At 34.6% G+C, this 13,225-nt stretch overlaps 1 protein-coding gene across 1 annotated transcript in view; it reads right to left on the bottom strand.

Annotated features, from left to right (window-relative positions):
- LOC150108379 (uncharacterized) overlaps nt 1-9,822 on the bottom strand; it is a 44,216-nt gene extending 34,394 nt beyond the window's left edge. The window contains exons 1-2 of the mRNA XM_090390732.1: nt 9,666-9,822; nt 147-335 (exon numbers count right to left, since the gene is read on the bottom strand). Coding sequence (XP_090246858.1) covers nt 147-335; nt 9,666-9,735 — 259 coding nt within the window. The 5' untranslated portion in view covers nt 9,736-9,822. The remainder of the gene's footprint in view (nt 1-146; nt 336-9,665) is intronic.
- Between the last annotated feature and the right edge of the window lie 3,403 nt (nt 9,823-13,225).

The following is a 13,225-nucleotide window of genomic DNA, read 5'->3' as shown; positions in this document are numbered from 1 at the left end:
ACACTAAGAATAGTCCCAGTGCATACTACTCATCATAAATTCACGCGATAACTAACAGATTTTCCCTTAAAATATTTTGTTAAAGTACTGTGCGTATTTTAATTATTTTTCATTTTAAATTGCATATCAAGAGATCAAATACTAACCTTGGAACTTCCTTCTGTGTTCATGAAGAATACGATGAATGGCAACTTCGGTCGCTTTCTGATGAAGATGTAAATGATATATCTGATGGGCATAAGTATGCTGCAACTTGTGGACATAAGCCCACAGCCCAGTCAAATTTTTCCGTAATTCTTCAATTTGATTAGAATGATCTATCTGTTGTGACTCATCTGCAAGAAAACAACGGATATAATATTGAAATAAATTAGAAAGGATTTAACGATTTTCTAAAAAAGAATAATAACATGAAATAAAATAAACACATATGTTAGAGGGAAAAAACTATTAACAGAGATTTGCATAAATGAGTAATCATCATTGTGTACTATGTGCAAATGTAACCAGGGAATGAAAAATCGTGAAAGACCAGTCATGTCATCCCATATCTTTTCATTCTTTTCCAAATACTAACTTATGAATAGATAAGAAATGAGCTTAAATGAGCTCTGCTTATTCCATAGGTGACACTTTAGTCCTGACTTTTCTTTTTATTATCGGTCTTTCTCACCCTCACCATTGCTGAAACTGAGTTCATTTTGTAGAGATGCACTTAACCCTGAAAATCCAAACAATTCGATATTCCTGGGAAAGGAAAAGCTTTGCTGCCTATTTGTTAATGTCAGTTCCACCTAAGAAAGTCCTGAACCTGTCGTAAATTTAATGACGAGAGTGTCTAAAGGTTAGTAATCCGATTCCCTTGCTCTCGAGACTAAATATTGTGTTTTTAAGCCATTTCACGGCTTCGCAAAAACTATATACCATACAAACTCTTTTACAAACATTCATGTCATGGTAAGATTTGATACCACAGGCGGTTGGATAGCAGAAACGATATCCATCATGGAAGTTATCACTGGATTATGTAAATCTCAGAGAAAAATAGATCTAAAAGTAGCTGGGTATATGGCTACTAATGATTTTAGAGGCATTGCATTCAAAACGAGAGTACAGCGAACATTTGCCACCATCTCCTAAGCCTAAACCCCTATCACTTGTATTATTTCTGAGAATAGCAAGTTTGTTCAAATATCCTTTTTATGAATTGTATGTTATGAATGTAATAGAGATCGACTAATTCGGGAACCTGTTGGGATAAAAGTTCCTGTAGTTGCCAAATCAAAATCTACATCTTGACTAATTTCTATATGTGTATAGACATTTTTTTTCCTTTGATAACGTGACTCGTACTATTATAGACAGTAATACGAATGTTAGGTTTAGGGGCACGCGATGGCAGTAATTGTCTGCTGCACCCTTTCTCCTCTAAAAAAAAAGCCTTGAATCATAAATAGTTTGGGCTTGTTATCAGTGAAAGCTTGAAGGATGATTCCACTAGATCTATGGCTGATCACCTGACCTAAATTATCCACGTCCGGACACATCAAGGGGGAAATCTTTGCTGTTGCTCTTGTCGCTGACTAGAGAAACTTTCATAAGCTTCCTTCGGAACTGTTTAGCGGTATGAATGCAAATATTATTTGCACAGGGCTCACAACAAGCGAGGTTGGTTTTTTGGTTTTGTATCACTCGCTCTGAGGTCCCTGTGTCCCGGTTCTGTTCCGAGAATCGAACCCTGTCTAGGACGCAAAGAACTTTTACAAGGGTTTTTTCAGGTAAAGATGAATTAATAGGTATCATTCGAAGGCAACATGGTTTTATCTGCCTGATTTTTTTTCATCGCAATGAACAAGCTTTTTGACCAGATTTGATTGTAAAAGTAACCAAACTTATGGGAGGACTTCCTAAGAATATGGAAAATAAATATCAGGACTGTGCTAAAATATTCTGGAGAATATTGAAAATATGATAAGAAATGAAGGAAAGAATACTGTAAAAGTAATCAGAGATGATAAAGATGGCATAAAATATCACGATAAAGATATTCTGGATGTCGGAGTAATTACTTTGAAAGATTTTTAAATGGAACAAGAACAAAACGTTCATGGAAAATATTCCAGAGGAATGCACTCATAAACACATATTGGTACTCGAGGTAGAAAACTGAATTGCTCGAATATATGGAGGTATCAAAGCTTTATAGTAACTATCGTGAATAATTCCAGAAGTCTGGTCAAAAAGTCGAATTCTAGACGATTATAGCACCAATTTATATTTTAAAAAAAGGTGGAAATAAAACGGAATATAAGATTTGCAAAAGCACATACCTTCTGCATGTTTCTATGAGTTTTATGAGAAGAGAATAAGGAAAATTGTGGAAGAGAAACTCTTGGAATAGAACAAGCTGGGTTCACGCAAAATATGGGATGTCAGCAATTGATGTTTACTTTAAGACCAGTAGTCCAGAAATCATTCAGTAGATCTGGAGTTGACATATGATAAAGTGCAGAAAGAAAAGATGTTCAAAACGCTATAGTTATATAGCACAAATGGGATATAATAGAAAGCCTATTACTTAAAATTGTAAGGCAGCAGTTCGAAGAGTGAAGGAAATGCAGGAATATGGCTTGGTGAAAAATCAGGAGCAAGAAAAAGAAGAACGTACGCTATTTTCAATGTTATTCATTATCTACTGTATATGGATCACAATATGAAGGAAAATGACATTAACCCTGTTATTAAAATCGCATTTTAGCATCGGTTCTTTATATTTATGCAGGTGGTATTCTCCTGAATTCAATACAAGTCTCAGTACTATGTAACTTGACTAACTGCTGTAACAAATTTGGTATTAAAATCTGCAATAAATAGACCGAAACTGTGAAAATAAGCAGACACATTGAAAACATTGACTATATTCTCAAATTTCAGCTATTTAGACACAATTTTAGATGAAGCTGGCAACTTTTTTTTTTTATTTTATTTTGTATTTTGGTTTAACCAATAAGAATACAATTTGGTCGGCTAAATCCCAAATTGCCAGCCCATCCTCGTTCGTTCAGTATCAAAGTAGATACCCAACAGGGTGCACCACGAGAAGGTGAGGATTGGACATTAGGTCAGAAGCCCTGGTCGGTTCTCCGCATTCCTTTAAAGGCTATGTGGAGGTCTCCTCTCAGTTATACAGCTTTGACCCTTAAGCACCCCAGCTGGCAACTTAAATATGCAAATTGATAATAGAATAAGGAAAGCCAGTACAGTAGGGAGTCAAATGAATAAATTTTGTATCGTATTTCATACAAAATTTATTCAATTATATTATATTATATTATATTGGAAAGAAATTAGTCAGAACACTAAACGGACTATATAAGACAATGTTCCAACTAATATTAATCTTAGAGCTGGGTTAGAAGAAAAACAGTTGGTCAAATAATAGAGACTAGAGATATAAGGATTCCGAGAGAAATTAAACAGGCATATTAGCAGAATAATATTAAAAATAAAGATCGCAATGTAAAGTTAGCATTCAAGAATATATGAGTAGACCTAATCTCTGGTGGTTGGTCACTGAAACAGAACGGGAGATATCAGCATGGTAAGATAAAAAAAAAGACTCAGAGAAATATTACAATCCAGGTAGGTTGGTACAATTAGTAGTGTCTTAGAAGATTGGATCTAGCAATAATTGAAAGACGATAAATAATAGATTAATTTGAAAGAAAATTATTGATAGGACACTAAAAGTAATGTGACCCTTAGTGTTGACAGCTTTTACGTTGTTTGATTGGTTAAAAATGCCACCCAGATATTCTCTGTCATGAGCTTGTAGTTCACACACACACACACACACACACACACACACACACACACACACACACACACACACACACACACACACACACACACACACACACACACACACACACACACACACACACACACACACACACACACACACACACACACACACGGACGTACGTGCATATTATATGTATATAATTAAATTTTTTAAAAAAATCGACCAGTAGATGTTGAATTTTTGCTAAAATAGCTTTTCCCAAAGTGAAATCAGTACTGCTCTTAAATGTAAACTGTTGATAAGAAAGAACTTCTTGTAGAGATCTGTAAGAGGAAAATTAATAATTTTTAATTAATTCGTAAAAGAAATAGTTTTCGGAACAGAATTCTTCCACAGAATTATGAGACATGCTAGCCTAACTGAAAGTAAAAATAACTTATAAAGTACTTCATCTCCTAGACATGATTCAAACCCAACTCTTTCCAACCGATAGCCAAATGTGGCTTCCTTGCATCCTTGAAGCTTCATTTAAAATAAAAATAAAAAAAAAAAAGAAAAAGAAAAAAGAGCTGGAACAAGAAGCACTTGCCTCAGCATTTTCTGTATAGAAAGCGATAACCTTCATATTTTATCGTCAAAAAAGGTTATGTCGTTCATTTTTTGCTAAGTCTTTCTTGATGTATTTATGCAATCTGAAAGCGCTTTAAACACATTGAAATTTTATATGGATATGGATGTTTGTACGTGTTTTCCCGCTGGATGAGGAAGCCTTGCAATCATCATAGCTTATGGTCTTGTCATTTTTCTAAATTTAGCCTTGAGGATCTGACGACTATTGGATGAGTGTGAAAACAGAGAAGCCTAATCAAGTCCAAACGTATACAATTGGCGAGTCAGGGGCAAAGAAGAATGACGCCACGCATATAACATAAAACATCGAAAGTTGATATCATGCGAGCCACATAATTGTTTGAATAATGAATATGAAAAGAAAATAAAAACTATTCCTTTCCTCAATTCAGAAGTATATTAAACTCTTCACTATGTTCAATTTTCTTCTCCATCAATGCTGTCAAAATCGAGGCCCTAGGCCATTGCCTGTGAATTGTCGTATTTAAGGCGAGACTGTTAACAGTGTCCATGTTGGTTCTATTTCTGTTAGACTCTTTTATCATTAATCTGGTTTATGAGTTAAATGAGCAACAGCATTGTTAAACTGATGCCCAGGTAACATCACTGGCAATCATAACAATTGTGCGTTGTGATACGTAAGGACGGACAAAAAACGTAAATCCCAATAAGATTTTGTCCCCTAATGATAGTTTGCGAAACACTTTTTGTCTCCTAATGCTAGCATAGTCCATAAAGGTTCAAATATTATACATTAAGAATCGCAAGTGTCAGACCTGGATTAGCTAGGAGCAGGGCGTGGAAACCATACATTCTTTTTATGCCACTCTACGCTTCCCATAATGGTATCACTGAGGACCACAAAAAGAAAACCATCTGCCACCCACTATTTTTTAAAAAACATCTACATATAAAAATCCTCTAATGATTTTTAACTCTCCAAACAGAGTAGGTAGAGGGCATTTAGATCTAATTATTTTTTAGAAATCCTAATGCAGCCAGATTCTACCATTAACCATGATCAAACGCCGGCTAGAGATTTTAGAAACATCGGCACGAGAGTACGGCAAACAACTGCTGCCATTCCGCGATCCTAACACTCGTACTGTTTTTCTGAAAAGTGCGATTTCTACGGTCGATTTTTCCGAGATGCGGTGTCAAAATCCCGAGTTTGTGTGAGAGAAATCCTTCTTGCCTGTAACAACGATCGATCAACTTGGGAATCAGCCGGAAAAAAAAGTTTCCCTAGTCGACAACTAGAATCAAAGCCACTACGGCCTTCTTCTAGTGGTCTCACATCGTTGTTGTTGTTGTTGTTACGGGATACCTCCAAGGAGTCTAAGGACTCATCGTGGGAAGACGCAGATCTCACGCTTTCCTTATTTAATCCTCCAACTACACAACGACACTACCATCAACTCACAATGCCATCTACCGCCCACCATAACCAAAAGAATGGTTAGTACAAGAAACGTTGTCACAAGGCCATACATTCACTTAAATCATTTCAGTACATACAAAATAGATTAACATTGTTTGTCTGATGCTGAATGGGTAGAGTTTTGCTTTTCATCTTACAGGCTGAGGGTTTGAATTACGGATGTTTATGAATGTCATTGGATGGTAAATTATAATTTTTATCCTTGGTGCGAGATTATCACTCTGGTATCAGAAGTCTGATGTGGCTAGTGAATGTCAAAAAAAAGTTTAGTCTCTGGAGGAAGGTTTATGACTTGTTAATTTTTTTTAGCTCACTCGCAGTACTGATACGTGCGTAGATTTTTCTTCAAACTTTCGTAAGTAGAACTGTCATAAAAAAATAGGGGGAAAGTGTAGGGAGAGGGAAATAAAAGAAATTAACTGGATTGGCAGATGTTATCCGCGATTTTATGTACCCGAAAATCGACATATAACTAATCTGCATTGCAAACATATTGTCTACTTTTCTAACAAGCGATCACAGAGAAAGGAATTGGCTAAGTTGCAGGGAAAATTGTGCACAGTGCGTATTTTAATGGCAGATACTCATAGCAATAATTCACTTTGTGATTCATTTCAAATCCAGCTCTAAACCATGTAGGTATGAGTGGTCATCATAGAGTTGGATTTACGTGGGATGAAGAAGTGGAACCATAGACTCAAAAGTTTGAGAGAGAGAGTCATACAACCCAAAATTGAATATCTTCAAACACACACACACACACACACACACACACACACACACACACACACACACACACACACACACACACACACACACACACACACACACACACACACACACACACACACACACACACAATAAAAATTAAACACACACACTTCTCCTTTATTACCAGATTATGCTCTAAGTTTACTTTATTTGCTTTTGTGATTCCAACTGCTCATATGAATACTCTCCCTTCGATACCCCCCCCCCGCATTCCATCTGAATATCTGGAATTTTACACCCCAGTAAGAGGGAGGGAAAAAGAACACTGAAGTCATCAGAGCTATTGGGAAAAACATGGGAAACTCCGACCCAATTTAAGGAAAAACAGAGACTAGGGGTCAGACCATTTATCAGTTGGAAACTTGAGAGAAACCCGATACATCTTTCATGAGAATCTGCCGATACAGCAGATTCCAAAAACATTAAATTAGCGAAACAGACAGTCTGGAGAATGGAAGTTTTGTAAAATTGCAGACATTCCTTTTGGATGTATCCAGTTGCCCTAGATTTTTCCTTGATATGATAAATAAATCCAAATGTTTTGCTTGAACGAGGGAATCTAGACTTTATATCATATTTCAGCAATAACACATTGTAGATGGTAACTAGCAGAACCCCCCCCCCCAAAAAAATGATAATAAATAATCACTCCTTTCTTTTTTAGAGAGAATCTATACACTGAAATACTAAGTGAGATTGTCGGAACAAAGGCAGAATTCTTCATTTCTCCCATTTTTTATGAAACATAAAATGCAATAATAATAATAATAATAAAGCGTTGATTCCGTTTTTAGCAAGTCTTGTCCTAATAAGTGTATTCTAGCTAGAATTCTCGTTTAGTATTTTCAACCATTTTAGGATAAAGCTAACTTGGCAGTATTTGCAATATGAAGTTACGGATATGCCAGAAAAAAGGATTTTTTTAATGTTTTAATTTTTATTTATTTATTTTATTTTATTTATTTTTTTGGGGGGGGACTACATTTTAAAACTGGTGGATTGGATAGGTGTATTTTAAGGTGTATATAAATATCCATTGACATATAACTAAGTAAGCAATGTCTGAAACTTTAAGCAACTCATGCCAAATGTTTGTATTTTTTGTAATCTCTCCGTCAATTTCGAAACTTTAGAAATTTCAATGAAAAACATCCAATATCGTTTGCTTACTTGACTTTAAAATAGCGATCAATATTTATTATCCTTTCCGTTTAATACTAATTTTGCTTTTTGAATAAGAAATCACGGACGGATTTCACATAATTAAAAAAAAAAAAAAAAGGTAAAAGTAAAGAAGAAAGAATGAATGAATGTAGTACTAAATGAGAAATACACAAATTAGCATAGAAATGAAAGTACTAATATCGTCTAATGCGCGTTTCTGACCAGGAGTTGAAATCTCGGCTTGGAGTCGCTATATGCAGTGATTAATGAGAAATCGGTATCTAAGTAATATTGCTCAGAAAATGGTTTGTATATGAGTTTATATAGTTGCCAATAACGGATTTCAACAACAACAAATTATATTAAAAATCAAATATGCGGGGTTTTTTTGTTTGTTTTTTTTAAATCCAGTATATAAAGTACAGAATTACATTCTTCCTTTGATCCAAGCTATAGCAAATATTAGTTTGTTTTAAATGATATTTTAAAATTTTCTGTGATTCTATACAAATACTCCTCCTCCTCCTACTCTTCTTACGTATATTAGGCCTAGTGGCCTGTTACATTCGTATTAGGCATTGCCCATTACGATTTGAAACCGCTACCGCCTCGAGGATAAGTGGCAAGCCCTATTCCTCCCAGTGTGTCCTATGTCTGTAGATGCGTGGGATCACAGGACCGATTTGTCTGTCCTGGGGAACGAAAAATCCGAGTTTCCGGGTGAAAAAAAAAATCATACCTCCGTATGAGAGCGGTTAACTCACCTTTATCGAAAGAGACCAGATAAAGGTTTCTCACGTCTTGGACGGGAATCGAACCCAGGTCTTTCCTCCCAAAGGGCTTCGTTCTATACCGAATGAACTATGAAGGTTCCCTATACAAATACAGTTGATTTCAATTTGCTGCAGTTAAAAAGTACTCCCTTAGTGGAAGGGTATGAGTTCATTTTTTTTTACTAAAATGACTCACAGTGTTGAATAATTTATTTCCAGGATACTCACCTTTGATATCGGATAATACTGCCAAATTAGGAACAGTGGCCAGCAAGACCACGTTCTTGGGATAAACTACCTGATCAGTAGATCAGATAGCTGGAATTACTGAGAGCTACCTCGATGGCAGTAAGCGTATTTTTCATATACAAGTAACAAAAAAGTAGGTATTAGCACATAATTTTCTGCTATTATTCTACTTTGAATTACACATAGCAATTTTTGTTCTTCTTTGGATTGTAAGTACATACAATCATAACGGACAAGAAAATTGTGAATTCAGTTGAGAGTTATAATATGCTTGCCAACATAGCCAAAAAATGTGCTATAGCTATCTCTAATTCACGTTATAATAATAATATGGTGACCTCCTTTAGAAATAGTTCTCATGGGTCTAGCTCTCAGTGACACATTAATAAAAGTCGAAAGCACCCTAGAGAAAATGTCTCTCTTGCCATAATGTATAGAAGCTCTGCAAAGTGATTGGAATACAAAAGGCAGCTTCGTGTGAAGTCACCTTTTGTATTCCATTGCATTGCATTTCTTATTCGTTTCCATGAAGGAAAAGTAATGTTTAATTTGCTGAAGAAGTAATATTTAATTGAAAAGAGGCAATATTTAATTTGGTTTGGGAGACAACTAAAGATGAACCTGATCTAAATAATAATGACTTATTTTAATATAGAACAGAAATGGGTTCCCTTCTGGTGCGGTTAATCCCTTTACATTATAAAGTGCTTAACCATACCAAATTTGAAAAATTAAGAAATGCACAGAAATATTCTAATCCATGTTATTTTCAAAATCATCAAGATGTTTATATGCAACATCTGAATTTATCAATGATTCGAATACAACTTACCTTCTTGAGAGTCATCTCCAACACACACTCCGACAAAAAGTAGAATGCAGACGATAGTTCGCCACTCCATTTTACTGGGAGGGTAACAGCACGAGTGGAGAGCTTGACTTAGTCACAACAGGAACAGCACCACTCAGTTTTCTCTCGTTAAAAACCCTCCTATCATAAACAGAGCTGACCGCCTTAAAGATGGGCTTATCTCCAGATGGACTATTGAGATAACCACTAAAGGTCGGGTCACGTTTTCAGAAAGATAAACAAATTCTCCTCCGATTCTGTGAAATGCTTAAGTTTGTGCGTAAGTAAAAATATGTTTATGGCAGTAATGTTGAATATTCCTTATTTGTTAGGGCATACATATCGATACGGAGAGATTTGGAACTGAATAGGGAAGGGCAAGAGGTCTTGTTTTTAGTATTGCAGTTATTTAATATTAGCTTGTTCCAAAGGCCTTTAAATATTGATTTCTCATCATAATATGGAATTCAGAAGTAGTACGAAGAAATACGTTGGTTGTTAGTTTACTTGGAATTGATTTTGTTTGCCAAAAAAAACTCTGTCTCTATCCCCATTCCCGTCACTTTCTTGTTCTATTTTAACTGCAGTGCTCTAGAATCGGAGTCAACCTTCCTATCCATATTGGGTTTCCTGATAGTGAAGTTTCTGGAACACAAATTTACAAGTCAAGTGTTTATCTTGATTGAGAAGAATGAAAGAATAGTAATAATAATAATAAATAAAAATTAAGAGGTTAAATCACTGCACTCATTAACCAGCGTTTAGTTCATAAAAGATATACATTTTCTCTGAGAGCTGAATAAGCAGGATGTGTTTTATATGCAGTGTTGTATGGGATGGGAAGGAAGGATTTTAAATGGGAAGGAAGAACGTACATAATGGACGTAAATGAAATATGTCGGTAAGGGCGAAATAAGTGATGATAATTTCGGAAGGCTATTGCCACGTTTCTTGAAGACATATTTGCAGATTAACACCAGCGTGCCTTTTTGTTTGGAAAAGATCTTGGTTCAATTCTCGTAATGAGTTGATAAATCTTTTAAAGTTTTTCAAAGTGAAGTCAGTTAGCCAGTCTCGAAGGTTTATTTATTTTTTTCCCCGAAAAGCAGGAAATGCAGCAGGAGACAATAAACAAGTTTTATTAGCTATAATCGGATTACACGACATGTGTATGATATAATAGGCAGAATCGGCAGCATCCATCCATCAAATCTATTAAATACAAGCTACTTTATCTAAATAATTTTGAAGTAAGTGATGTCCTAGTGCAGGAGTGAGCAACCTTTTTTAAATATGCGTGCCAAAATAGCCAAATCTTTGCTGTCTTTTAAGTATTGGGAGAACCTTTTCAAATAATCAAAAATCACTAGAACGGTATAATCAAAGAATATTGTAAGAAGCCATGTAAGATTGAATGAATGTAAAAATTAGTGACGAAATTTTTACTTAAAAGTCTTCTACCCTGTTGACAGCATTGATATTTTTTATTTGCATTTAATTTTGCATTTAATTCTAGCTTTCATATACAGCCACACAACTTAAAGACTCAATTTTTAAGAATTTTTCGTTTTGTTATTTTATAAAAATCAATCAGCCAGAAGTTTTTTTCAAGTTTTTCCAATATGTTACAGTGCACAACCTCATAAGCGTTTTACTTGACTAAAGCATAATAAAAGAAAATAAAATTAAAGATATTCTTTTATTAATTCTTAATCCCTTACGAGTAATACATAAAAATTACAGATAAAATAAAAGGTTTATTTTACCTACATAATATATTAAACAGAAGTTAATCTTTACCATTTTTAGCAGAAAACATCAAATCAAAACTAGAGAAAGAAAATAGTGGACGTTTTATTTATTTAGCATCACTGATGACAGATAATTTATATCCGGTTTATATTTTGTAACCTTTAGAGATATGCATACGCTCATCTGCAACGCTACTCCTACTAGACTTAACAAGGTTCATCACTGAGAACAATGATTCACAAGAATATGCAGATGCAAAAATGGATAGTAATGCTGTTGCAAGTGTTTTTAAACATACAAAAGTTTCTGGAATAGTATTTCAAGTTCTTAGTACTTCTTTTTCCTTACTTCTCACTGTTACTCCTGTCTCTAATCGCTCCTTTTCAATATTTTCCAAGTCAACTCTGAGGTCAACAAATTTCTGACTCCAAATTGAACTACTTTGAGAATCAATCAAATGCATTTCAAAATCATCCATATTTATCCACGAAAACATTTACAAGTTTAATCGTCCAGTTTTATAGTGTATGGAAGCTTAATGAATTTTACAGTCTCTTCTAATTCTCTGAACTTAACAAATCTTAGAAAGAACTGCTCAACAGTTGACTCAATGGCGTTTAAAAATGGCTTTTGAAGACATTGGCGGTCTGTTTTTGTCATCCTTTTGGGGATCATTAATGTGTTTCTTTAGGTTTGGAAAATATCTAAATCTCTTACTGTCTACATTTACATTTAGTAAATAAAACTCTTAAAAACTCCTAGTTTCATTTCAAAATGTCTTTATGTCATCAAACATAACATCAAGAGTGTTATGAGAGCCCTGTAGTTTAAGGTTCAAGTCATTTAAATGTTCGCAAAAATCTGCAAAAAAACTTTAGTTTACAATCCCACACGATGTCATACATTTCTTTATAACACATTTGTTGATTAGTCAAAAAAAAATTTATCTCATCCACGCATTGAACAAATTGTTTTTACTTTTTTATAGTATCGACAATGTCTTCTCAATTTTTAGCAGTGACAGCTTTACTGTTATTCATGATTGTAGTACAAGAGTGCAAGTTATTAGTGGACTTTATTACATCCAGAAGTTAATATAAACTACTGGTGAAGTCAGTCAGCAACAGTTAAATCGACTTCTTTCGATATGGAATATTTACCAAATTTATAAACGGATAAAAAAAAAGCTAAATATTTTTGGCTATAGGTCAATTTATTGCATACTTTTAAATGATTTCTCGCTATTTGCTGGAGAATGGACAGGATTTATACATATTTGTTCTAGAAAAAGCTGTCTGTAACTCTTCTGTTTAATTTTGTTAATATTGATTTCATGTGTTTTAAAATTTGTGCTATCTCTACCTCAGAAGTAAAGAAACTTACGGACATCACCGGTTTTGTATACCAGCCGTTCTCGTCGCTTTATTTACTAAATGCTAAGACTTCTCCATATAGTCATGTATATTAAGAAATTGTATTCAAATTTATGGATGTGGTCCACCCTTACAAGATACATAATTGGACATAAAGAATGATTTGAGATTGAGATTCCCTGTTACACACCGTTTATTTATTGCCATTTGTAACAGAATTTTGCCCTTAAAAATGGTCCAATTGAATCCAAAATTTTAATAAAAGCTATCCAACCAAAGCGAATTTATGGATGAATCATTTCGAATCATTTGGCATCTAAAAATGACACGAGTGAGACCAAAATTGAGACGGCTGTACAAACTGGAGTGAAGATGCCAAATACCAGGTTTTGACAATATCCGTCCAGAGGCCCGTTG

Source organism: Typopeltis vanoorti, chromosome 3 (assembly GCF_054136105.1).
Source record: "Typopeltis vanoorti isolate ZY-2024b chromosome 3, IOZ_Tvanoo_1.0, whole genome shotgun sequence".
Taxonomy (NCBI): Eukaryota; Metazoa; Arthropoda; class Arachnida; order Uropygi; family Thelyphonidae; genus Typopeltis; species Typopeltis vanoorti.
Note: the sequence above shows the minus strand (reverse complement) of the source record. Positions and strands in the feature narration are given on the sequence as shown.